General features: G+C 41.8%; 1 protein-coding gene across 6 annotated transcripts in view; it reads right to left on the reverse strand.

Annotated features, from left to right (window-relative positions):
- The window catches only part of HYDIN (HYDIN axonemal central pair apparatus protein), a 1,718,235-nt gene that overhangs the window by 116,774 nt on the left and 1,573,468 nt on the right, over positions 1 to 27,993 (reverse strand). For all 6 annotated transcript variants that reach the window (XM_033943280.1, XM_033943278.1, XM_033943277.1 and 3 more), the window contains 3 exons: positions 24,163 to 24,310; positions 13,338 to 13,545; positions 1,895 to 2,116 (listed from right to left, as the gene is read on the reverse strand). In XM_033943280.1, the coding sequence (XP_033799171.1) occupies positions 1,895 to 2,116; positions 13,338 to 13,545; positions 24,163 to 24,310 (578 nt within the window). The remainder of the gene's footprint in view (positions 1 to 1,894; positions 2,117 to 13,337; positions 13,546 to 24,162; positions 24,311 to 27,993) is intronic.

Below are 27,993 nucleotides of genomic sequence, written 5' to 3' on the forward strand. Positions count from 1 at the left end.
AGTTCTGTGCAATAAGGTCATAGCTCGCTTTTTAGCCGCCATTTGCGATGAAAAATCTTGGAATAATAAAATATTGTGTTCTCCATATTTTAAGCTCTTAGATTTCCGATATTGCTGCATTACCCATTTATCAGCAAAGTTGAAGAAGCGTACAATAACTGGCCTGGGTTTCTGTTTGTTCTCCTGTGCCTGGCCTACCCGGTGTGCTCTCTCCAATAGGATCAGTGCCGGTGAAGCAGCGCCATCAAACAGGCCAGTTCTCCAGAGCGGACCTGAGATCTCTGTCCTTAATAGAGCCGGGTAGTCCAGTAAAACAGATGTTGTTCTACTGGCTCAGATTCTCAGAATCCTCCAATCGTTCTAGTATGGTTTTGGAGGAAGATTCCAGGCTGCATATTTATTCATCAAAGTTGTAGGCCCGATCCTCCTGCTGTGCAATTTGATCTTCTGCCCATTGGATCAGGCCCGCCTGGTGTTCGAAGCTTTCTTTGAGGTCTTCAATGGCTGTATGAATTTTGGATAACTTGTCATCCATAATAGCAGTAAGATTCTTCGTGAGCTCCTGTACTGCAGCCTCGTGTAAGGTGAATATTGGACCAGCGAACTTGTCCGACATCTTGGCGTCTGAAGTTTTCGGTTTGTCTCAAGTGGTCCATGGTTGCTTTTGAGCCATGATGATTAAACTTCCCCTCCAGCCTAAGATATTCAGGGAGCTAAGAAGGAGGCCAAACAGATGGTATAAAAAAGTTTAGAGAAAATCCACTGAAAAGGTACTTAATAAGTGAACATGTGTTAAGTGCTCCGGAACTGATGTGAGGAACGTGCAACTCAAGCCCAGAGCATCCCGTGTTCCCCAACCTTTTTTTTTGTTTTTTTTTGTCTGCATAACCTTCTGGAAAGGTAGGAATAAAAACATGGACTGGATCCAGCTGTTTTATCTATCTTGGTTCTGCAAGTACCAGCTCTTCCTGTAGGAAGTTGACCCGGTTGCCTAAGAAATAAGGGACTGAATGCCTCTGTTCCTCATTTCTGTGTTCTGAGTTGCAAGTCTTGGTCTCTGTGTGCCCTAGGTCAGGGGTAGGCAATTCCAGTCCTCGAGAGCCACAGACAGGTCAGGTTTTCAGGATATCCACAATAAATATGCATGAGATAGATTTGCATCTCAAGGAGGCAGTGCATGCAAATCCATCTCATACATATTCATTGTGGATATCCTGAAAACCTGACCTGCTTGTGGCTCTCGAGGACCGGAATTGCCTACTCCTGCCCTAGATGGACAGCTTAGATATGACACTGTGTACTATGAAACAATTTCTAGAGGCCAAGGTGCCTTGCTCAGGTTTAACATTAGAAAATATTGCTCTGTAGTAAGGGTGCTTAATAAATGAAATATCCTTTGAGACAGTGAAGGACAAAATAGCAAAAGAATTCAAGAAAACATGAGAAAAGCATACCAAATTCTTTGTTGGAAAGAAATGATGGGTACTAACACAATGTAAACTGGACAGATCTGATGAGCCTTACTTCTTAAGGGATCTTTCATCATACATTTCCAGCCTTTTAATCTCATTATATACATCCCATACCTGAAGTCAATGTGCATTACTGGACTGAAAATTGAATATGTATGGATTATAGGGCTAAGAACTGAGAATGGAGTTTGCATGTGTGTGTGTGTGTGTGTGGGGGGGGGAGCTATATTCCACAATGTGCAAATCTATTACTACCTGCTAAATCTTAGATATAAGTTCCACTGTAATGAGTGAACCCAGTTAAAGGCACTGCTCACTGTTACTAGTGAACCAGGGAAGTCTGAGTATTGTCACAGTCAATTTTCTACACAGTATGACTGCATAATAAAAGCATGCAAGTTATTTCAACTGGCTCTTATTACCTTTATTTTAAGTCGTGCGTCCTTTAAGATGCATTTTTGCAGGGGATAAAAAGTCAACATAGTCTGCATGCCCTGCCCTCCTTCAATTAGACCTTTCTCAGGCACGATTGTCAAGTGCTGCTGCAAATGCTTGGGGGCAGTGATCTTACAATCAAAGGTGAAGCCAACATTGCCATTGTTCACTATGTTCAACTGCCACATAGCCATGTCATTTACGTCTACCTATGTGCAGAAGGTTGGGAGAAGATAAAAGGAACAGATCAATGATATGCTAAATGCCAATTTACTATCAGAAATAACTTGCTATTAGGCTGCTTAAATTACTGCTTTAGAAAAAAGATCCATCTTCTAAGATGGATCTCATAACAATACACATCTCTTCATATGCAGCTACTGTAAACAATGTAATTTATTTGTAGGATTTTTTTTTACAATGATTTTTGTGTTCTTAAAATTGAAGCAGATATGTTTCCTAAACTAGAAAATTTAGATAGAAACAAAAATGTATGCACAGGAGTACATTTCCATAATAACAGAACCAAATATCCCCAATACCTTTTTTGCATGAAAAGAGAATTTTTATTTTATTTTGAAACTTCAAATAATGTTTACAAAGAAACATATGAAAAGAGAATTTGTTGTTGGATTAGATACTGTAGAAATTAGATACTGTAATTTATGTATACAGTATAGAATCAGTAAAGCGAAATTAGTGAGGAAATTATGTTTCTGTATATCTAAAATAAGAGTCAGTTTAATATAATATAACATAAGAATTTATTTCTAGACCGCAATTACTGAAGAGTTCAATGCAGTTTACAAAAGACTAGCTATAATACATAATTCAAGGTAAAAGATGAATTAGTTTTCAAGAGCTGAAAAACTTCAAAAACAAAAAAAAGTCTTAAGTTGTTTTCTATAATGAAGATAAGAAATAGACTTCGATAACAGTCGCTTAAACTCTTTATCCCTTAATACAATCTAAAAAAAGAGCGTTCTGTCATGGTATCTTTTGTACCTGCAGGCCTTAACTGGTGGAAAAACAAAAAGCTTTAGTACTACATGAATAATGTAAAGAATAACAACAAAAAGAAGGAACCAGGCCCATTGCTACCTTATAATAAAATCACAAAATAAAGTGAAAGCTGAACTGTATTCAAAAAACAAAAAAACCATACACCAAAATTAATGCAGAAAATAATAAAATTTTGTTATCAATTGCAAGGGGGGAAAAATACCTCAAATGTCCCTGTGTCCTAAGCTCATGGCTTTTTCAAAGGACACAATGGAGGCAAGGGTATTATCACAGGTCAGAAAAAACCCTTATTTTTGCAAAAGTGAAAAATAGTGCCAAAAGCAAAAAAACCTCTTGTGTTTAAATATTTAGCTAGTGCACTAAAACATGTCTCAGTCAATCTTCAATTCTTAGAAGTTGTCCATAAGACAACATAAATTTATACATGAAATGGCTAAATGCCAAACAATTGTTCAAGTCCCAAACTGTAATGTTCAAACCAGCAATTGTCCAACATCCACGTTATAATATTCAAACCAGCATAAATGAACATAAAGGCATTTATCTCAAATCCCAATGGTGGCCTTAACTGTTTCACTCATCGGCTTCTTCAGGGGATTTCAAAAATATCACTCATTACTGAAGCATGCTGGTGATCCAAAACTTTCCAGCTTGAAAACAGGAAGGCTTGTATGTGTTGCCACGGATACTTTATCCACTTCTACTTGTATGCTTGAAAGACGGGTGAAACAGTTAAGGGAGAAATGTTGGATATAGTGGTGGAGAGAGATTAGAGGGACAGACTGAAGGGGATGCAAGGGGGAGGAATGGTGGACATAGTAATGGAGGGAAAGATGTGGTATTGTGCTGGAAAGGGGCGATAAAAGGAGAAATGGGCATGGGGCTGGGTGGGCAGTAGTGAAAAATGCTGCATATGATCTGGGGGATGAGAGTGGGAGAAATGTTGGATGTGGCAGTAGAGGGAGTGGGAGAGATGCACCCTGGATCTCTCTCTCTTTCTTTACTCCCTTTGCAACAAGAGAGAATGAAACAAGGACAGTGAGAGAGAGGGAGACATGTTGCCAATGGGGGTAGAGGAGAGAGAAAGAAAAGTTGGACTCATGGAAGGACAGAGAGAGATTTTGGTTGGGTGAATAGAATGAGGTCCAGAGGAGAGGAAGCACAAAGAAACAAATATTGGACGCACAGTAAGAAGGAAGTACAACCAGAGAGTCATGAAATCACCAGACAACAAAGGTAGGAAAAATGATTTTATTTTCAATTTAGTGATCGAAATGTTTCCGTTTTGATAATTTATATCTGCTGTCTAAATTTTGCAGTACTGAGGTGACATTGTATATTTTAAAGTCATCTGCCTTGACCTCTTTGAAAAATAAAAAAGAAGAATGTAAATGATAATTAACATTTTCTCTGTGTAGTGTGCTTTGTAGTTTTTTTTTATTTTGTGGTTACCATTATGTATTAATAAGATTATATTGTGTGTATATGAAAAATGTATGGAAGAAATTGCATTACAATTAATACTATTATTATGGGGATAGAGCTTGGGTGGGTCTGGGGCGGAGCCTGGGCGGGGGTACTCGGTTGATATTTGTTATCCTGGGGATACTTGGCTTGAAGTTGAGAAACTCTGTCCTAGGGTTTCCCACTGCTCTGCTGGCATGTTTTTGTGGCCAGTCCATTAAAAATGTTGGCCCCTCCTACATGTAAAATGGCTTGTTTTGGACATTTTTAATTTGGACCTTTTTTTTAATATAATGGCCAGACATTTAGACATCTAGCTAGACAAAACAAGCAAAGTGCATGATGGTTTCCACATTTCTATTCGTGTTTTCTGCAACACCTTCAAAGCTCTCAAAGTTTGTTACACAGTCTGGCCAATTTTTTTTCCAACAATTGTTCAGAATAGCCTGTGTGATGCCATCTCAGGCTATGCCAACATAGTCTATTATATTGAGTGCTGTCACTGTCTTCCCGTAATGAAATATGGTGGTTTCCTAATCAGCATCTATAGCTTTACAGGCCTTGCTGTACAGCTCTCACATGTAGTGGCTCTTCAAAACTTTTATTATTCCATGATCAAGGGGCTGGACGAGGGATGTTGTGTTTGGAGGCATGAGGAGAACTTCAGCATCAGGACGTGCATTTTCAAGGTCTTGCCAAAGATGTACTGGGGCATTATCCAAAATCAGCAATACCTTAAGGGCAAGGTTTTTATGGTGGAAATAATATTCAACTTCTGGAAGGAAACATTTGCTGAACCAATCCCAAAATAATTTAGACATCATCCACGCTTTGCGGTGCCATCTCCAATAGAATGGCATACAGTTCAGTTCTTTCCTTTAAGTGCATGAGGATTTGGGGCTCTGTAGACCGTAAGAGGCTTGCATTTGAAATCACACTTGGCATTGGCACAAAATAACAGGGTGGCACAATCTTTAAATGCCTTGAACATAAGAATTGCTGCTGCTAGGTCAGACTAGTGGTCCATCGTGCCCAGCAGTCTGCTCAAGTGGCGGCCCTTAGGTCAAAGACCAGTGCCCTAACTAAGTCTAGCCTTACCTGTGACTGTTCTGATTTAGCAGGAACTTATCTAACTTTGTCTTGAATCCCTGGAGGGTGTTTTCCCCTATGACAGCCTCCGGAAGAGAGTTCCAGTTTTCCACCACTCTCTGGGTAAAGAAGAACTTCCTTACGTTTCTACAGAATCTATCCCCTTTTAACTTTAGAGAGTGCTGTCTCGTTCTCCCTTCCTTGGAAAGGGTGAACAACCTGTCTTTATCTACTAAGTCTATTCTCTTCATTATCTTGAATGTTTCGATCATGTCCCCTCTCAGTCTCCTCTTTTCAAGGGAGAAGAGGCCCAGTTTCTCTAATCTCTCAATGTATGGCAACTCCTCCAGCCCCTTAACCATTTTAGACCAGATATACAGTCAAGGGAGGTATGCTGTCTGCCTGGAGCCAGGATCCGAGATGTCACCGCCTGTTTAGATAGACTACTCACGCCCCAAGACCACTTCCCCATGCTTCTCATCCATGTCGGAACGAACAACACGGCCAGGAACACCCTGGAGAATATACCCATAGACTTTGGAGCCTTGGGTGAGAAGCTGAGGTGGACGGGAGCACAGGTGGTCTTCTCATTGATCCTCCCGGTTAGAGGCAAGGGAAGAGCCAGAGATGAGCGTATCCAGAGAACCAACGAGTGGCTACACGGATGGTGCAGGGAGATGAACTTCGGATTCCTGAACCATGGAGAGGCACTACAGGGACTTCAGGGACCAGACGGACTTCATCTAACCAGCAGGGGTAAGAACATCTTCGGACACCGACTAGCCCATCTGCTTCGAAGGGCTTTAAACTAGGTAAGTTGGGGGAGGGTACCTGTGCAGTAGGTAACTATCCTGAGGAGGAGAGTCACAGCTACACTTCTGAGTCCGAGGTAAGTGCTCACTTTGCTAACAATTCCAAGTCCGAGGTAAGTACTCACATTGCAAATAATTCTGAGTCCGTGATAAATACTCACATTGCAAACAATTCATTAGGGGCCACACTAACTCGGATGGGAAACTCCCCACAGGTTCCTAGCAATCACAAGGCATGGAGGGCTATGTATGTCAATGCACACAGTTTAGGCAATAAAATTCTGGAACTGGAGACCGAAATAATAAATGCTGACCTAGATGTGGTGGCGATTTCCGAAAGTTGGTTCACGGACCCTCATGGGTGGGATATGGCTATACCGGGTTACAACTTACTTTGTCAAGACAGAGAGTGCAAGTTAGGAGGAGGGGTAGCGCTATACACTAGGGAGGACATTAAAACTACGAGAATCACGGAGGTCAAGTACACCGGGGAATCCCTCTGGGTAAACCTAGCCAGAGGCAAAGAAAAGTGTCTGTATCTTGGTGTAATATATAGACCACCAAGACAGCTGGAAAACAAAGACATAGAATTAATCAAAGAAATAGAGAATATCACTTTAAGGGGGAACAATGTACTGCTAGGGGACTTCAACATGCCCGATGCAGATTGGAACATGCTCATGGCGACAACCAGCGCCAGCAGAAGGCTATTATCCACCATTAAAGGAGCGCAACTCAAACAACTGGTATTGGAGCCCACTAGGGCACAGGTGATACTGGACTTGGTACTCACCAACGGAGAAAGCGTATCGGAAGTCTCGGTAGGCGATAAGTTAGCCTCCAGTGACCACAACATGGTATGGTTCAACTTCAGGAAGGATTTCACTAGATCAAGCACGACAACAAGAGTACTCAACTTTCGAGGTGCTGACTTCAAACGAATGGGAGATTTTGTCCATCACGCACTACAAATCCAAGCTGTGGCCGATAATGTGGAGGATATGTGGTCAACCTTGAAATCTACCTTACGTGTAGCAACAAACCGATACATAAAATCAGCAAGCAAACGGCGAAGAAACAATAGACCCCAATGGTTCACCGCAGAGATCTCAGATCTCGTTAAAGAAAAGAAACTAGCATTCATTTCCTACAAACATTTAGAGACAAGGGAGGCTAAATTGGAATACATGGCCAAGTCTACAGCGATGAAAGCGGCAGTCAGAGAGGCCAAGCATCGAGCTGAAGTAAACCTAGCAAGCAACATCAAGAAGGACGACAAATCCTTCTTCAGGTATATTAGTGACAGAAAAAGAAACACTTATGGGATAGTGCGCCTTAGGAAATCAGATGGGAAGTATGTAGAATCAGATTCAGACAAAGCCGAAGTACTAAATGAATACTTCTGCTCGGTCTTCACCTGCGAGGCACCGTGGTCCGGTCCACAGTTGCAGGCAAAGCAAAGTTCAGAAGACCCATTTTGGGATTTTAAGTTTACTTCCGGAGACGTCTACAACGAATTATCAAGACTCAAGGTGAACAAAGCAATGGGGCCGGACAATCTACATCCCAGGGTGCTCAGGGACGTCCTGGCGGAACCGTTATCCGTACTCTTCAATCTGTCCCTGAGCACGGGAATAGTCCCCTTGGACTGGAAAACAGCTAATGTCGTTCCTCTGCACAAAAAGAGTTGCAGGACAGAGGTTGCAAATTACAGACCGGTGAGTCTCACATCGGTAGTGAGTAAACTCATGGAAACACTCATCAAACGCAAATTAGACATGATACTAGATGAGGAGGAACTACGCGATCCCCACCAACATGGATTCACCAAGGGTAGGTCCTGTCAATCCAATCTCATCAGTTTCTTTGACTGGGTAACAACAAAACTAGATTTGGGAGAGTCCCTGGACGTCGTGTACTTGGACTTCAGCAAAGCTTTTGATAGTGTCCCCCACCGCAGGCTATTGAGCAAGATGAAATTGATGGGATTAGGTGAAACACTTACAGCATGGGTCCATGATTGGCTGAGTGGTAGACTTCAGAGGGTGGTGGTTAATGGTACCATCTGTAAAACGTCAGAGGTGACCAGTGGGGTGCCGCAGGGCTCGGTCTTGGGCCTGATCCTTTTCAACATATTCGTAAGAGACATGACTCAGGGGCTTCAAGGTAAAATAGCATTATTCGCCGATGATGTCAAACTATGTAACATTGTGAGTAACGGCAGTCTGTCCGACAGCATGACGCAAGACCTGCTTTTATTGGAACATTAGTCCTCGACCTGGCAGCTTAGCTTCAACGCTAACAAATGCAAGGTCATGCACCTTGGCAACAATAATCCGTGCAGAACGTACACATTGAATGGTGAAATCTTAGCAAGGACTGCAGCAGAACGGGATTTGGGGGTGATCATCAGTGAAGACATGAAAACGGCCAATCAAGTGGAGAAGGCTTCATCCAGGGCTAGGCAAATGCTAGGTTGTATCCGGAGAAGCTTTGTTAGTCGGAAGCCCGACGTCCTAATGCCTTTGTACAGAACCATGGTGAGGCCTCATCTGGAGTACTGCGTACAATTCTGGAGGCCACATTACCGTAAAGATGTGCTGAGAGTCGAGTCGGTACAGCAAATGGCCACCAGGATGGTCTCGGGGCTCAAAGATCTATCAAACGAAGAAAGGCTGAACGAATTGCGGCTATACTCTCTCGAAGAACGTAGGGAGAGAGGAGACATGATTGAGACGTTTAAGTATATCACTGGTCGTATCAGGGTAGAAAATGATATTTTCCTTCTTAGAGGACCCTCGGCCACAAGAGGACACCCACTGAAAATAAAAGGCGGGAAGTTTCATGGCGACACCAGGAAATACTTCTTCACTGAAAGAGTGGTTGACAGCTGGAATAAGCTCCCAGTACAGGTGATCGAGGCCAGCAGCGTGCCAGATTTTAAGAACAGATGGGATGCTAAAATCGGATCTCTACGAGGGAAAAGGTCATCAGAGAGCGATTAACTAGGGGAGGGGTCAATGGAGTGGGCAGACTTGATGAGCCTCGGCCTTTTTCTGCCGTCAATTTCTATGTTTCTATGTTTCTCTGGACCCTTTTGAGTAGTACTATGTCCTTCTTCATGTATGACGACTAGTGCTGGACGCAGTATTCCAGGTGGGGGCGTACCATGGCCCAGTATAGCAGCATGATAACCTTCTCCGATCTGTTCGTGATCCCCTTCTTAATCATTCCCAGCATTCTGTTCGCCCTTTTCGCCACCGCCGTACATTGCTCGGACGGCTTTATCGACCTGTCGACCAGTACTCCCAAGACTTTTTCCTGGGGGGTCTCTCCAAGTACTGCACCAGACATCCTGTATTTGTGTATAAGATTTTTGTTACCGACATGCATCATCTTACACTTACAAAGTTTATAGAAAATACTCCCAAGTATAAAGAGCTCTTTCAAAAGTCCAAAGAAAATTATTTACATATATAGTATAGCTTTTAGAGCCTCAGTCCCACCACTCCACCGCCTCAAATAGCTTTCATCGCGGTGAGCTTTATGTAGTAAACTCCTCATCGGCTCAGCTGTTCAAAACTTTTTTTTACTTTTTTCCAGAGAGTTTAAAGTGCACCGTGCTTTATGCTAACTCTTTTATATCTCTAAAGTGCAAATGCTTTGTCATTACTCCATATCAATTAATACCAATTTATATAGATTTCAAATATAGAAATAAATATTAAATATTTAAGAACTTAGCTTCGCAGCTGTTTTCAAAATTATTTCCGTAATCAGTCTTCACTCATTATTAGAATAACTCGGCTTGGGAGGGTTGGACCCGACATGTTTCGCATATGTTCAGTTTGTCGGCCAAGGCTTTGTCATCCTTTAGCACTCCCTTTATTCCATGGTCATCCAACGGCCCCACCACTTCCTTCACGGGTCAATTCTCCTTAATATATCAAAAGAATGGCTTGAAGTTTTTTGCCTCCTTGGCTATTTTTTCCTCATAGTCTCTTTTGGCCCCTCTTACTGCTTTATGGCAACTGCTTTGATGATGTTTGTGCTTTTTCTAGTTTTCGTTCATTTTGGACCTTTTCCATTCATTAAATGAAGTCTTCTTGTCTCTGATCGCTTCTTTCACCGCTACAGTGAGCCACGCCGGTTCCGTGTTCTTTTTCCTCTTGGATCCCTTGTTGATACATGGTATATATAGATTTGGTGCCTCGATGACTGTGTCCTTAAAGAGGGACCATGCTTGCTCTAGCGTTTTTACAGTGCTTATCTTCTTCTTAATCTTCTTCTCCACCATGAGTCTCCAGTCTCTTCAACACTGAAGACCTGCTCTGATACATACCCCTTTTCTTCAATTACAATTAGCAAGTATTTTTATAATTCTTCAGCCACCTCGCCAGGAAAGCTTATAGTTGTATGCACATATCGCTTTTTAAAACGCGCTAGCCAACCTGAACTCACAGAAAAGGGTTTCACATTTTCCTGCCCTTGGGTGGTATGTTTGTAAATCTCTCTGGCTTTCATCCTGATAACAATGCTGTCCGCTGTGCATTTATTTCATGCAATTCATTAGCCACAAATTTAACCACTTCTCCATCTTTTCCATTGACTCATCTCAAACCACAGATGTTGTTTTGGAACTTTCTGGTACGGCTTTGTGAACAGACAAATGAATATCTGCTTCTCTTTGCTGGATGGATTAGATTGTTGATTCATTCACATTAGTGTTAAGGCTGACAGCAACTTGCCAGAACAAAGCCTAACACACATATTTTGTTACTAAGACAGATCACATCCTTCTTTCTTTTTGGAGTTGCTGCTTGTAACGCACAATCATATCCTTCTTTCTTTTTGGAGTTGCTGCTTGTAACGCACTCTGTGGAAATTTGGTGGCATTTCCAGAAATAAATGCCAAAACCATGAAGTGAAAGTGAAAGCAAAGAAAGCAGATTTTTAGGTACACAGGTCTGAGAATAAGTGAACACAGCGGTATGAATGGCAAATAGCGGTCACAGTGGCGTATCTAGCATAGATGACACCTGGGACCCATCTTTTTTTGACACCCCCCACATCTGTATGAAAAACATGATTTTTTGTAACAATCCACACGTCGCACAAGAGTGTACCTAAGAAAAGGCAGCATCTTACATACTGCAGTGAGCAGTACATCAATAAACCCATTGTAAAACTAAACAAGCCAGACTAGTACAGATCAATCCTACACAGTCAATCCTAACAGAAAACCATGTCTTTTCGAACACACAGAACACAGAAAACACCTTCACTTAGTATGTAATCACAAACTAACCCCTCCCCCTTTTACAAAACTGTAGTGTGGTTTTTAGCCATGGTGTAACAGCCAACGCTAAAAACGCTCTACAGTTTTGTAAATGGGGGACACAGAATAAAAATACGTAGACAAAGGTTAAACTGAAGCACCAAGAAGCTGGATTCTGAATACAATGCAACACCATAGAAACAGCGATGCATCTCCCCTAAAGCAAAACAAAAAATAAATAAATAAATATAAATTTTTTTCTACCTTGTCTTCTCTGGTTTCTGCTTTCCTCATCTTCTTGTCACTCTCTTCCTTTCATCCACTGTCTACTCTCTCTCCATCTTCTCTCCTTCTATTTCCCTTCCAGAAACTTTATGCCTCCCCCTTCCATCTCTCCCTTCACCCCCATTGGTCTGGCATCCATCTTCTTCCCTTCCCTCCTCCAATGGTCTGGCATCTCTCTCCTCTCCTTCCCTCTCCCACACCCCCGTGATCTGGTATTTCACTCTCTCCTCTACCTTTCCCCCCCTTCCATCAGCATCTGCCCCCTTTCTCACCCTTCACCACGCTTCCATACCACCCTGACCCCCTTTCTCACCCTCCACACCCTTACCATCCTGACCCCATTTTTCTCCCTTCACCACCCTTCCATACCACCCTGATCCCCTTTCTCACCCTTCACCACGCTTTCATACCACCCTGACCCCCATTCTCACTCTTCACATTGCCATACCACCCTGACCCCCTTTCTCACCCTCCACACCCTTCCATACCACCCTGACCCTCTTTCTCACCCTCCAGACCCTTCCTTACCATCCTGACCCCATTTCTCTCCCTTCACCACCCTTCCATACCACCCTGATCCCCTTTTTCTTCTTGTACCACCCTGCTATGCTCCATTCTCTCTCCATCAAAATCAGCAAGGTCCCTCAATGACTACTTCTGCTGCCTCTGCTCCAGAAGAGGTAAGTGACGTCGGAGGGGGGCTGGGCCGGCAGAGGCAGGGATTTGCAGCAAGGTCCTGTGATGACTGCGGCTGCTGATTCACAACCCTCCCCCTGTCACTTACTTCTTCCGGAGCAGAGACAGTAGAAGCAGTCATCGCGGGACCTTGCTGCACTTCAGCGCAGCTGCCGATCCATATTTCAGAGCAGAGTTAGCAGCTGCATTGAGGTGCCGTTTTGAGCAGCGTGGGAGCTTCCGGACCCGGCCGGCTGTGCACCCCCTTGAAGCATGCACCCGGGGCAGACCTCCCCCCCTTGGTACGCCACTGAGCAGTCACAATTCATGCAACTAAAGATATGTGAAATTACGAATATGGGAAGCACGAATAACACTATCTTGGAACTCCTCGAGTCCTGATACCACCAGGTCCACCCAAAAACTTAAACTATCCTTCCCCTCGCTAAAAGGCATCCTCTATGTGGGAAAATTGAGGAACTCTCTCTTCTTCAGAATCACAGGGCTTTGGAATAATCTTACTGCCCCATTACGGAATTTGGGCTCCTTCCAACTATTCCGAAAGCACCTGAAAACTAGGCTATTCACAAAAAATGTAAAGCTCTCTTCCCCCCTATACTCTTCCTTCAACCCCATTATGCTGTTCCTTCCTATATTAAGTTCTTGTAAACCGTGCCAAGCTCTATAATTATGGAGAGGATGCGGTATATAAACTTAAGGTTTAGTTTAGTTTTCTCAAGAAAATCCCTTTTTGCAGGCATTATTGTAGCACTCTATTGTTTACTTTTCATATTTTTTTCTTACCTTCTTGAAGCTGATCTCATTGTTTTTTTGTGCATTTAGAGTGATAATTGCACCATGTTTATCCTTACATGTTATAAAAGCATCCATAATATAGCCATCTGCTTTAACATTCAAGGTCAGTGGCTGAGTTTTGCTCTTTACATCACAGATCAAATTAAAGTTCACCTCACCCTCTATTGTTGGGGTGAAAACGATAGTGATGGGATTTCTAGAGGAAGAAACACATTTCTGGTTTAGTTACCATCTTCTGTCTAGTCTGATGGCTATAGAATAGCTATAGCGATGTAAAAAAAAGTTTTCCCCCTCCTGATTTCCTCTATTATTGTATATATATCATATTGAATGGATTCAGATCTTTAAACAAAAGGTAATATTTGATCAATAGAACCTGAGTAGATAATTTTTATAAATTATAACTTAATTTATTTCAGTAACAAAGTTATTCAATATCCATATTATCCATGGGAAAAATAACTACTCCCTAAATCACAAAATCAACTAAGTGACCTAATTAAGGCTCCCTTTTATCAAGCCGCTTTAGGGTTTTTTTTATCACTGGCCGCTGCAGTAAAAGCTCTGAAGCTCATAGGAATTCTATGAGCAGTGGAGCTTTTACCTTAGCGATGGGCAATAAAAAAAACTTAATGTACATTGATAAAAGGGACCTTTTTTGATAACTAAGCTCTGCAGATTGAATACAGCCAACCCTGTTGAATCTAAACCTCACTATATATTGAACCTTACCAAGAAAGTGAAGAAGTCACCTTAAAGAATGCCATGCCATGATCAAAGGATATTTCAGAGAGAAAAGTTGTTGAGGAGAGTAGCTTCACTTTACTGCATTATGCTGTATTTGCTTTATGCCAGACATAATTGGACCTATGTTGTCCTAAAGTTCTACTTTTGACTTGTCTATCCATAGAACATTATGCCAAAAGGTTTAGGGATCATCCAGGTGTATTTTTGCAAACGTGAGGCGAGCATTGATGTTACTCTTGGATAGCAACGGTTTCTGATTTGCTAATCTCCCATAAACCCATTTTTTCCCAGTCTCTTTCTTATTGTGGAGTCATAAATATTGATCTTAGCTGAGGCTAGAGGGGCCTGCAGTTCTATGGATGTTCTTCTGGGATGTTTTGCGACTTCCTAGATGAGTTATTGCACCCTTGGAGTAATTTGGCAGGCCTGCCACTACTGGTAATTACTGTTCCAAGCCTTCTCTTATCCTTCTGGAGATATTGGCTCTTGCTGTGGTTCAGTGAAGTCCAAGAACTATAGAAATGTTCTCTATACTGTAATAACATGTGATAGTGTGACTAGTTGAGATGAGTCCTTTAGTGGAGCATTTCAAGGCCTATTTCAAAGTTAATGCTAAACAATACTATTTTAAGAGTCTATACATCTGTGGGCTCTATAATGGATTCCCTGGTTACAAGGAACATTAAACAGGATAATTCAAGCAGTGGGAGAGGCTTGTCTGCTCAGCGGCTCTTTAACAAGGTTGATGAGGCAGGAAGATTGCTGAGAGCGAAGGTGGTGGGATTTCCTGCTGAACTGCAGCCAGTTATCATGTGAAATAGCCAGTTATCTTTTAGCTGCTAACCATGAATTGTAGGGATATTTCCGTATTCACACCTGAAGGTTAGGCTTCCATGATGTCATCAAGCCTGAACCATTGTTTCAAGAATCTCTCTCTGCAAGCAACTTTCCAGCATGAATTTTGCAAGAAGTAAGAAGAATGATGCATTATGGGGATGTACCCGAATGTTGCTATTCAAGGGCATTCATCTGTGCTTTAATAATGGGACAGTGTGAATCTTGAAGAAATTATTCTGTTCTTATCTGTCTAACAGCCCTGGGTCTTCCAGCATATATGATACTTTATACAGAAAGGCTATTCATCAAGTTCTGTTTCTGGATTGGTCCGAGGAAGTCATCTGATGAGATTCAAGAAAAGAAAGGTGCTAATTAATTAATAATTAGTTAGTCTGTGATAAGGTCCGGGGAAGCTCAGATCTGCTCACAGATGTTCTAATTGTAAACTTTTTCTTTCAATAATTAGACCTGTAAGTTACCTTGTGTGATTCTCTGCCTAAGAGATAGAAATTCGGACATTTAAAAACTGTTCTGAACTTAGCACAGATAAACGGAACTTATTGCTGATGATTTATAGCCTCATCAAGGATCTTCAAAACGTGTAACTTTTACAACAATATTCCTGACGTCTTCCAGCTGACAAGAAAATTTTCTCTTCCACCTAATTGTGCCGGAGAGGCTAATTAAGGGTGAGCATACGGAAATTACTTTTATTAGCTTGGGAATTAGATAGGAATCATTGATAAAGGTAAAGGGTTGAAAAGTTACCTGGGTGATAATATAATCATTTGCTAATCAGGGATTATTATTATAAGGAATAGTGTGTGTTTAACAAGAAGTTTTACTTAGTTGTCTAACCATTAGATTGTGATAATCATGTACTGAGTTTCATTTGTGTAATTAGATATTTGAACAATATTTAGATTCTGCAGCTGGCTTGTGAATTATATTTTTCTATTTTCATAATAAAGATATTTCTCATTAGCCTGGGTTTGTGTCGTATAATTAGACCATGATATTTGAACTTGAATAAAAGGTTATGGTTTTCTCTAGACCACTTAACAGAAACGTAACGTGTTTATAATACTGCTAAGTGAACCATAAATCCTTCTACAGATTTTGGGGGCTCGTCCGGGATATCTAGGTTTCTAATTTACGACTGTAGCTATGTCTGTTGACACTGAGACTCAGATTTCGTGGCATGCTCTTGAAAAGGATGTTTTTCAGAAATTAGCTGTGCAAGTTTTAAAACAGTCAGATTCTGATGTGTATTTTTCTGACCTGGTACGTTTATTACATGCAGATATAGAGGACTCTAATCAGGCGTACTGTTCAGTATTGCAGCGTCTCCTACATGCTCGTACTAAACCTACAGGAGAAAATTATTCAGAGCTTATATGTGCGTTGTTGGCTTTTAAAACTTCTATCTCTTCTGGTTTATCTCAACAACGTCAGCTTCAGAGTGATTTATATGAGCAATTAGAGGATTGTAAAAATTCTTTGCAAGCAGAACGGACTCGTAATGATTCCCTTGAACTGTTAGCTTCTAATTGTGAAGATCAACATTCCGACTTTGATCAGGTGATGTCTGAGTTACGACATCAATGTTCTGAGTTGAATGCTGAACTTGAAAGTCAGAAAAAAAGTACAGTGGATATCTCTTGTGTTAAGTGTACATCTTTAGTGACGCAACTTAATACTGTCCGGGCTCAGAAGGCAGATTTACAGCTTTCTTTATCTACTTGTCAGAAAAATCATGCTGAGGTTTTGTCCAGGTTGCAGATGGAACTTGCAGACGTAACTTCTGCTTATGTTTGTCTGGGTGAAAAGTTTGACGCTACCGAACGTCTGTCTAATGAGAAGGCAGCCCGTGCTGACAGGCAATTATGTGCCTTACAAGCGGACTTTGTTGAGTCTCAGAAACGACTTTCCGAAAGCGAGTTACAGGTCACAAAGTTAACTAACTCGTTATGTCAGGCAGATGCCGATAATTTGGCTCTGCGCCAGAATGTTCAAGATATATCTTTCCAAAGAACTGCGTTAGCTTCTGATGTGAAAGTTTTACAAGACAAGGTTGCTACTTTTTGTAGTGAGAGGGATATTCAAGCTCCCTTTCTTCCTATGTCACCTCTTCATTCTCCTAAACCGGCTCCTAGAACCGTCTTTCGTTCTTTTCACAGCTCTAGTGGGGAAGGGGGGAACAGGAATGCGCAGGAGTGTTCTGATTCTACTGCAGATGACTTGTTGCCTAGTAACAAACCCTGCCCTGAGAAATTAGTGACACTAGCTGACCGCCCAGTGCAGCAACCACGCCCATTGCAGCAACCACGCCCTGTAAGGTCTATCTCAAATTCCTGTGACGTCACTGAACCTTCTGACTCTAAACCACGCCCGGTAAGGTCAGTTTACAGTGAGCCTAAACAACCACCAGATGGCACCAAAGCACCAGACATTTCACAACATACTCCACAAAGGTCACAGCACAATAATGAAACAGAGAAAGAAACTCAAAAGAAAGGAGGTAGCTATACTATACCACCCTATCACGTACAGATAATGAAGATGTTTAAACAAATGATAGAACCTTTTAGAGAGGGAACTAAGCTAACTATTGAAGCACATTTGGCGTCAATACATGAGTTCTTTGAAACTTATGCAGTGACAGAGGACAGTGATAAGCTTCGTTTACTCCGTTGGTCCTTTGCTTCTGAGTGTTCTGAGACATTGCGATCCATCATCACTGGTACTTCGGATGTGTTAGAGGTGGAACAACAACTCAAAAGACGTTATGGTACATACGCTGATTCCATTGAATCTCGCAAAGCTGCATTCCATTTGCGTTGTGGACTCCAAGAAAATCCCCGTGAATTTGCTTTCCGTCTGAAACGACATTTCTTTCCAGACAGGACTCCTTCTGAGGACGAACTGGAGTATGGAGAATTCCGATCTCTCTTTGCAAAAGCCTTGCCTGAATATATGAGTGTGGTTGTGGCTGGTATGAATAAGGCATCTTACTCATCGATCTTAGCCGTAGCCGAGGATTTCTATGATCATAAAGTCAGGGTTCCTGCAGGCCCATCTGAGAAACCGGTGCCCAAAGCACGATCTAATGAACCTAAGCTGAGTGTTTGCGCAGTTCAGACTTCACTTGCTTTGGAACCTAGTAGCTCTGTAGTTTCCACTCCAGGACCTGTTTCATCTCGTCCAGCAGACCAGACTTCCTCTTCTGATGCACCACCCAATAGGGATGGACCCAAGACACAGAAGAAGAGACGGCCCAATAAGCAACAGAAGCAGAGTGACCTCAGTGTGATAATGGAACAATTGGCTCAGGTGGTGAATCGTATTTCTGCCCTGGAATTGACTTCTAAACAATTGGCAGCATCTGTCCCCGCGAGAAAGGAACAGACCTCAAGGAGAATGGATAACAATATCAGTTACAGGCCTTCCGGAACTCGAGTGGTCAAGTCTGTAGTAACTGACACCCAGGCTTCCATAGTAGACGACCTGGATGACACACCCGAATTGTTAGAGAATGATACCGCATGACTAGTCCGAGAACCAATTTTTCCACCCACTATTGTATCTTCTGTCCAAACAACATCTCCTGATGCTACACAAGACATAGATCTGGTACAATCCAGTGAATTATCTGAGAACACCGAGTGGCTTCCTTCGTGGGATTCCATTAAGTCACACAAGTATTTCTTGGGTAGGTTAAAGCCTATGGGTCAACGGTACACTTTACCTTTGTTTCTCCAACAGGTTTTGTCTTGTCCCGGTTTACTTGATACGGCTTCCGAAGTGACTTTGATCACTCAGGGACTATTCCAACGTTTGCAGACTACCCTGGGTACCCAGAATCCACTGTCGATTATTCCCAGTGATTTGTCTTTGGTTGCATATGGACATCAGAACATTGAGACAGTTGGTCAAACTTGGCTGACCTTGCAGTTAGGCAAAATGAATGTTAAACACCCAGTGATTATTACCACTAGTCCAGGAGAGGAGTTTTTGATTGGAAACGATCTTTTGAAGAGATTGCGGCCTATTTTGGATTACGTCCAAGAAGTGGTCTGGGCTCAGGTGACTCGTCCCCTTCCTTTTGGAAAGGTACCGACTACACGCCTTCCCCAGGTTACCAGTACTGTGGAACGAAATGATACTTCAATTCGAATAAATTTCCTGCGTTCAGCGGATCCACACATTTTGGAGCTACGGTATGCCAATGTTCCAGAAGGGGGTCCCACAGACCGTGAGATTGTCAGCGTTCCCAAGGAACAAATATCTGACATTGTTCTCCAGGCTGACCATTTGGAGATTGTTCTGAAGTCTACGTTCCCCGTGCCAGATCCACCTCAAGAGACTGTCCAAGACCCGACCTCATCTATTTCCAACTCTTTGACTTCTCATCCTCGTCTACTGGCTGTACTTCACCAGGATGATACTGACTTGTTTGTTGATGTTCACCTGCACGGTTCTGTCCCAGTTCAAGCTCAACTGCTACTCCAGAGTGACATCTCCATGATTAGTGAATCTTTTTACTGTCAACTTCAGCGAACTCATTGTAGAGACTTGTCATCAACCCATTAGTTTCTTGGGCAGTGACAAGATCAAAACTGGTCGTGTCTCCAATAGCCGAATAGTCTCATGGACTTTGGCTCTCCAAGGATGGCCTTTACAGGTAAAGTATGCACTGAAACATCGAAATACAGTAGCCCAAGGGATAGCAGAATTACATGATTGTACAGAACAAGATTCTCTTACAGGTATACCGGAACCTGATGTTCCACCAGAAGAGGAGGAACCCCATCGTCATCATCTTTACGATGAACAGCTATGTGCCAATATACCTCAAGTCTACGTAGATGGCTGTGCCTTTCACCAGACCTCGACCCATAATTTGGTCGCAGGAGTAGGTGTAGTGTGGAATGTCGACACACCTATGGAAACTTTGAAGTATAGATTGGGTGCTAAAACCAACCAATATGCAGAGATTGTAGCAGCCTTGGTCGCTGTACAGTCTGCGGTACAGAAGGGGATCCCAGAACTGATTATCTGTACAGATTCTGATTATGTGCGTCAAAACTTTGTGTCTCACTTACCCGTGTGGAAAAAGAAGGACATGTTAAATTCCAAAGGAAAGCCTGTCCATCATGGCGACTTGATTCTAGCCTTAGATCAATTGGTACGAGACAATGACATGACCATCTACTGGAAGAAAGTGAAAGGTCATGCTAAGATTAATAGTTCTGACAAGATCGGAAATGACCTTGCGGATCAACTGGCCAAAGAAGGTGCTTTGTCAGGTGAACTATGGCAATGCCCTGAAGAGTTGTTTTCGATGGTACATGCTATTACTCGACGCCAAGCGAAACAGGTAGTTGAAACACCTGTGGTGCAGTGGGGTAATGATATTCCTTCCTTTGATCTTGTAACCGCTCAGAAGACCGATCTTATCCTGGGAAAGTTCTATAACTTCATACAGAATCCACAGGATCATCCATTGTCTGAAGACGACCAGAAGGATGAAGAACTGAGGATACTCTACACCTCCAGAGAGAAATTTTCGATTCACCAGAACCTGCTCACTCGGACGAGTAAGCATGGTATTGTGCAGTGGGTTGTACCCCGTGCATATCGAGGAATCATGTTGCAACATGCCCATGATGAACCTTGTGCTGGACATAGAGGTGAAGAAGTTACCTATGAGACACTGAAGCAAGTGGCCTACTGGCCTCATATGCGGCAAGATGTACAGTTATATACGAGAGGTTGCTTGACTTGTTGTCAATTTCAACCCTCTACACCACTTCACCGAGCACCCTTGAGAAAGAAGGGTTTGGTCATGCCCTGGTCCGACATCCAGATTGATTGGATTGGCCCAGTGGTCCGTTCCTCCCGAGGTAATAAGTATATGTTGACTGTCACTTGTTTGTTTACAAAGTGGATTGAGTGCTTGCCTGCACCCAATTGTACGGCAGAGACTACCGCTACCTTGTTACTGAATCATGTGTTCAGTAGGTGGGGTTTGCCCATGAGAGTGGACTCAGACCAAGGATCACATTTCACTGCGGATGTGATGCGACACATGTGGAAGATGCTCGGAGTGAAAAGTAAATTGCACATAGCTTACCACCCTCAATCATCAGGACAAGTGGAAAGAGCGAATCGTACCATCATCACGATCCTGAAGAAGTACGTGTCTACCTCTGGTAAGAATTGGGACATGAAGTTACCTTTGGTACTGATGGCTATTCGTGCCACGCCTCACCGGTCTACGGGGGTGACGCCTTTTGAAATGATGACAGGTAGAGAAATGACATTACCAATTCATTTGTTGTATAGAACTAATGATGTAAATCTTTCTAGTGCTACTACTGCTCATGAATATGTCACCCATTTACGTAACCATTTACAGGGTGCATTTTCCTTTGCCCAGAAAAATCTGGAAATTGCTGCTAAAGGTAGAAAAGCCTATTATGATCATAGGACTACCACAAAGGAATACCAAATTGGCGACAAGGTATTCTATTACAATTTTGGCAAAACCAAGGCCAAAGAAAGTAAATTTTTGCCAAGTTGGCATGGTCCATTCCCTATAGTGGAAAAAGCTTCACCTGTGGCCTATCAAATTCGCATCAAATCAAATTCTCCAGGTGCAGATGTCCTTAAATGGGTCCACATTAATCAACTGAGACCATGTCATCCCAGTAAATTTGCCCAGGATGAAACCATTGTTGTGATGAAGACATTAACCTAGCAACAGCCTAGGCTGTTCTCTCTCTTTTCTGTTTTTCAGATGGCGAAACGAGTTCTGCCGATGATGTTCCTGGTTGTCCTGCTGATTGGCGTTGGTACCAAAGTAATCGATCCTGGTCTGCAGTCCCGTGTTGTCCTCCAAGATTCTCCTGGTTTCTTCCTCTTCCCGTTCCAGATCCTGCTCCAGAACATCTTCTTTCGATGTTTCTCTTTTCCATTTGGACTCTACTCCTACTGAAACTGAATTGGAAATCCTGGATGTTTTCCGTGGACATCCCATCAACTTTACTCTTGAAGTGGAACAATATTTAATGACAAAACCTTCCCACACCATTGAACTGAAAGTTGATAATGATAAGCTTCATATTGAGGACTTTCATATTGGCTCCTCCAATGTACATGAAGTTGTTGATACCCGCAGTATTGATCTTTTTATCACTGTTGTTATTCCAATTTTTGCCATCCTGTGGGTTCTCTTATTTGGGTTTTCTGTTTTTGCACTCTATGAGACCATCCGGATTAGACGTCTTATTCAACAGAAACCATCACATACAGACTTAAGAATGCATGATTTCATTGCGGCTATGAAAGAGTAATTTTGCTAGCCGTATTTTTGATTATGATCTTCCTGTCTTAACTTTTGCTTTGGCATACCTTTTGTGCCTTGCTAAGTAGTTATGATTTTTGATTTTATCATATATTGCCATTATTCAGTGATTTTATTATCATTTATTTGGCTGGGTTCATATATTTTACCCTTGCCTTTATGATTATTATCCATTGATTATTGATATCTTTGATTTATTGCTGATTTATATGGTATTGCTTATGTTTATGCATTTTTATATCACCTTGGGTCTTGTCGATCCTTTCCTACTTAGTTAGGTTGAAGGTGAAATAGACTCCATTGAAGTTATTTCTCCTCCAAAAGGGGGGACTGTAGGGATATTTCCGTATTCACACCTGAAGGTTAGGCTTCCATGATGTCATCAAGCCTGAACCATTGTTTCAAGAATCTCTCTCTGCAAGCAACTTTCCAGCATGAATTTTGCAAGAAGTAAGAAGAATGATGCATTATGGGGATGTACCCGAATGTTGCTATTCAAGGGCATTCATCTGTGCTTTAATAATGGGACAGTGTGAATCTTGAAGAAATTATTCTGTTCTTATCTGTCTAACAGCCCTGGGTCTTCCAGCATATATGATACTTTATACAGAAAGGCTATTCATCAAGTTCTGTTTCTGGATTGGTCCGAGGAAGTCATCTGATGAGATTCAAGAAAAGAAAGGTGCTAATTAATTAATAATTAGTTAGTCTGTGATAAGGTCCGGGGAAGCTCAGATCTGCTCACAGATGTTCTAATTGTAAACTTTTTCTTTCAATAATTAGACCTGTAAGTTACCTTGTGTGATTCTCTGCCTAAGAGATAGAAATTCGGACATTTAAAAACTGTTCTGAACTTAGCACAGATAAACGGAACTTATTGCTGATGATTTATAGCCTCATCAAGGATCTTCAAAACGTGTAACTTTTACAACAATATTCCTGACGTCTTCCAGCTGACAAGAAAATTTTCTCTTCCACCTAATTGTGCCGGAGAGGCTAATTAAGGGTGAGCATACGGAAATTACTTTTATTAGCTTGGGAATTAGATAGGAATCATTGATAAAGGTAAAGGGTTGAAAAGTTACCTGGGTGATAATATAATCATTTGCTAATCAGGGATTATTATTATAAGGAATAGTGTGTGTTTAACAAGAAGTTTTACTTAGTTGTCTAACCATTAGATTGTGATAATCATGTACTGAGTTTCATTTGTGTAATTAGATATTTGAACAATATTTAGATTCTGCAGCTGGCTTGTGAATTATATTTTTCTATTTTCATAATAAAGATATTTCTCATTAGCCTGGGTTTGTGTCGTATAATTAGACCATGATATTTGAACTTGAATAAAAGGTTATGGTTTTCTCTAGACCACTTAACAGAAACGTAACGTGTTTATAATACTGCTAAGTGAACCATAAATCCTTCTACAGAATTTCAGTGGAGATAACTTGTTATCTCTGCTGAATATTCATGGTCCACTGGCTAAATGCTCTTTAACTAGTGAGCAGCAGCTTCTGCCCAATTAAACAGCTTTGAAAATTGGGGGGAAGGTGTCTAAATATCCACACAAGGATATATGCAGCTATTATCAGTAATTTTTTTTTAATGCAAATAGAGTCCTAATGAAACCCAATATTTATATTTCAGTTTTTAAATATAAATATTTAGGCTTAGACTAAACTTTGCATTGTAGAAACTTCTGAAGTGGCAAATTTAGTCAGCTGATTGATCTTCATAAAAAGCACATATAATTCTATAGAAAAACGTTTTATTGCCTAAAAAATTCAATCTGAATTATTTTGATAAATTTCATCGTTTATTAAATAGCTCCCCCTTACATCTATTCCCCCTGTTTACCTAGAACGTGGCAGGATGTCACCCTCCATAGGCTTTACCACCAGGCTGCAGAGGAATCCTTCTGAGAAGCGAGAATTCTCACGAAATGAAAAGGTGAAGGCTTGTTCCTCATTATTAACCAGATATACTACAGCTTGGGCTTCACGACCTTCAGGGAAACATAGGAAAACTTTAGTCCTCAACTCAAGACTATTGGACATTCTGCATCAGCCTCATTAGAGCATGGTATTGTGAAACTGATACTCTAAGGCCTGTTTATATTTAAAATGTCTAAGGTAGGAAAGAACAATTCAAGTGGCTGCCACGAATGAAGAAAATTCTAAAGTAATCACATCATCCATGGCACATAGCTATTCTCTGGAAGAAGATGAAGATATATTTTTAATTTATAACTAATAATTTGTTATCCAAAGAGACAAATGTCTTCTGTTCTGCCATATTACAGTAGCACATAGGGGCTGATATTCAGCATGGTTTAATTGATCAGGAGAAGCTCCTGCCTGGTTACTCCATGCTGACCTAGTCAGGAGCAGATATTTAATGTTGCTTAACAAGAAAGTGCCACTGAAAATTGGCTCTGACTGCTGTGATACTTTCTGGTTAGTGCCAGGGTAGTTCAGGAATGGAGTCAGGTTGGAGCTGGGAGTTATTCACACACCACCAATATTCAGTGGTGGTACCCAGTTAACTTAGGACAGCTGGAATAGTTTCTGGCAGCTACCTTAGACCCAGATACTGTGGGACAGGATCCTGGCTAGGCCTAGTTGCCCCTCTGAATCCCAGTCCCGGAGTTTGAATAAAGGTGGTGAACACAGCATTCAATGCCTCCCAAGAATTGCACACTGAGATTTCCCTGGTTGAATAAGGCAAAACACTTTAATGGTAAACAAACTTCAAACACAATTGCAGAAATGGCACGAGCAAAAAGAAAAAGGCTTCTATGAATTCAGTTCATTCTTATTAGGAAACAAATAAATTCCACTTTAGCACAAGCCAGGCTTTTAGACTCAATCCAGTCCATAAATAAAAGTCCAAAACTTTTCCTTCTGGCCTCACTCTGGGGCCTAACAAAATAGTGCAACAGTCAAACACTTCTCCTTTGGAAACACTCTCCCTGGCTCTGGCCCTGTTGGGTAGAGCAGAATCGCCAACAGGCTGGGAGGAGTTAGGCCTGTATACCACAGGTGTTGCTGCCCTCTCAAAAGACAGGCTCAGGTTTTCCTTCTTCACCTCCAAGCACAACTCAGAGCAGTGCACAAGCTGCTCCAAAAAATAAAACACAAAACTTTCAGCTTCTAGTTTCTACAGTTCCTGGGATAGCTAGAACCCCGCAATGCCCCAGCATAATACTCTGGCAGGCTTTAAAACAAAAGGCCAAAAATGCAAAACTCTGATGAGGAAAAACTGCTTGGCTTAACAGCCTACTCACAGTCCATCAGCTGTTCTTCCCAGTCAGGCAAGACATAGTCCCTCTTGGCACTCCATATCATATTCCTCAGGCTGGGCTTCTGAGACTGGTTTGGTATGGCTGGCTTCCAGTTCCTCCATCTCTCAGTCCTCAGAGAAACTGCCTTGAGCTGGCCCTGGTTCAGCTGGAAGGACTGGCTCAGCTGTTTCTCCTCTTTCTCTGATGAGGAAAGCTCAGTAAATGGGAGCCTTGGCAACCAGCCACGCCCCCTCCTAGCAGGGATAGACAAACTCTTAAAGGACCCTGCGTTCTCAATGTCAGTCTGAGTTCTGGACACTCTTAAAAGGGACAGGCTCCTTTCTAAAGTTGTGCACAGAATTTTTACACTGTTCAGGATGTTTCCTATACCTGGTAACAGGGTTTTTAATGGGGCTTACAGAGACTGTCTCCCTGTTCCTAGTAGGGCTAGCCAGATTCCTGTCACAATACTGAGCAATGTTGCCCAGATAGGGGCTGGCACGAAATATCTGAGTCTAATTCAGTTGGTAGCAGTCAGTGTTTTAAACAACGCACTTCATGACCTTGGAAAAGCCACTTGACCTTCCATTGCCTTGAGATGGACAGGGGTGATACTGGCAACTTCACTCCACTTAGGGCTCCCACTGAAACCATCACACTTGTAGCAGTCCCAAAGGCCATTCCTGACCTTCTGTTTGTGGACAGCAGGAACAAGAAAGAGAGAGAGACAGACAGAGAGAGTTTAAGAGGTTTATAGAAACATTGAAAAATGAAGGCAGATAAAGACCATATGTTCTATCTAGTCTGCCTATGCATGCCAACTATTATCCCTTCATCTTCCTTACAGATCCAATGTAGCCGTACCAAGCTCTCTTGATTTCAAATACAGTTTTTGTCTTCACCACCTCCACTGGGAATCCGTTCCACATTCACCACCCTTTCCATGAAAAAATATTTTCTGAATTACTTTTGAGTCTATCCTCTTTCACCTTCATTCTATGTCTCCTCATTCCAAAGTTCCCTTTTAACTGAAAGAGACTCACCTTCTGTGCATTTATGCTACATAGTTATTTAAATATCTATTATATCTCCCCTCTTTCGCCTTTCCTCCAAAGTATACATATTAAGAACTTTAAGTCTGTCTACTTACACTTTATGACGAAGACCAGCAGCCATTTTAGTAGCCTTCCTCTGGACCTACTCCATCCTGTTTATATCTTTTTGATGGCGTAGTCTCCAGAACTGTATACAATATTTTAAATGAGGTCTCAGAGTCTTAAACAGGGACACCATGCCTATCCAGGCTGCCTGTTCATACCAACTGAAGATTAGGTTCTTACCTTTGCTAATCTTCTTTCCTGGACAAGTAGGTAGTCAATTTCATCTCACAAGATCTCCTGTAAGAAGCTACATTTACATATTTTTAATCCTTTCCTCTTATCTCAGGACTGCCCTCTAACTTCTAGTTAGTACAAAAGCAGACAATCATACCTGTAGAGAACAAAGAAAGGGGAGAGGAACAGGGATACTCTCCAAGAAACAAGTCTAATCTGCTCATATCATAAAACTGCAAATCAATCATAAACTATTAAAACAGATTGCAGAAAACTGATAAACCATAAAATTAGAACGACAAGGAGACATAGTCTGCACTAACAGGGTGGGGCATATTAGCTAAAAAAAAACAACCCAGGCAGAATGTGCAATATCATCGGATATTAATCTTAGAAAGATTGGTCAAAGAGCCAAAGGTCCAACTTACTAGTAATTACTGAGGCAATCAGAAAATCAGCAACTGCCATGGCGGGTCCAGGAATAGAGTGTGTATTTACAAGAAAGAAGATTAGCAAAGATAAGAACCTAATCTTTCATCAATCACACTCTATTTCTGGAAAGTGGGGCATAACAGAACAGTCCCTCAAATTCAGTTGTGACTGGTTTGTCGGCTGCCAGAACTAAAGAGCTGAAAGAAGAAGTCTGCTTGGCTGCCACGTACATTCTGTAAAACTTCATAAAGGTATGCAAGGTGGATCAAGTGGCAGCTCTACAAATCTCTTCTGGGGAAACAGCCAAAGATTCTGCCCACGAGGATGCTATGCCTCTTGTAGAGTGAGCCTGTACCAAAAGAGGAGACTACTTTCCGGCTCCAATATAGGAGGAGGAAATGGCCATGTGGATCCATCTGGAAATGGTACGAACAAGTCAGTACAAACAATGAACAGTCAAACAAAACTCATTTGTGACCTCCAAGTACCTCAGCAAAAGTCTGTGCACATCCAGTGATTTTAACATCTTATCATGTCTTTTCTAACCTGAAGGTGCAAAGGCTGGCAACCACACTTCCTGGTTGATGTGAAAACTAGAGACCACCTTCAGAAAGAAAGAGGGGACAGTGCACAGGATCA

This window comes from Geotrypetes seraphini, chromosome 4, assembly GCF_902459505.1.
Source record: "Geotrypetes seraphini chromosome 4, aGeoSer1.1, whole genome shotgun sequence".
Lineage (NCBI taxonomy): Eukaryota > Metazoa > Chordata > Amphibia > Gymnophiona > Dermophiidae > Geotrypetes > Geotrypetes seraphini.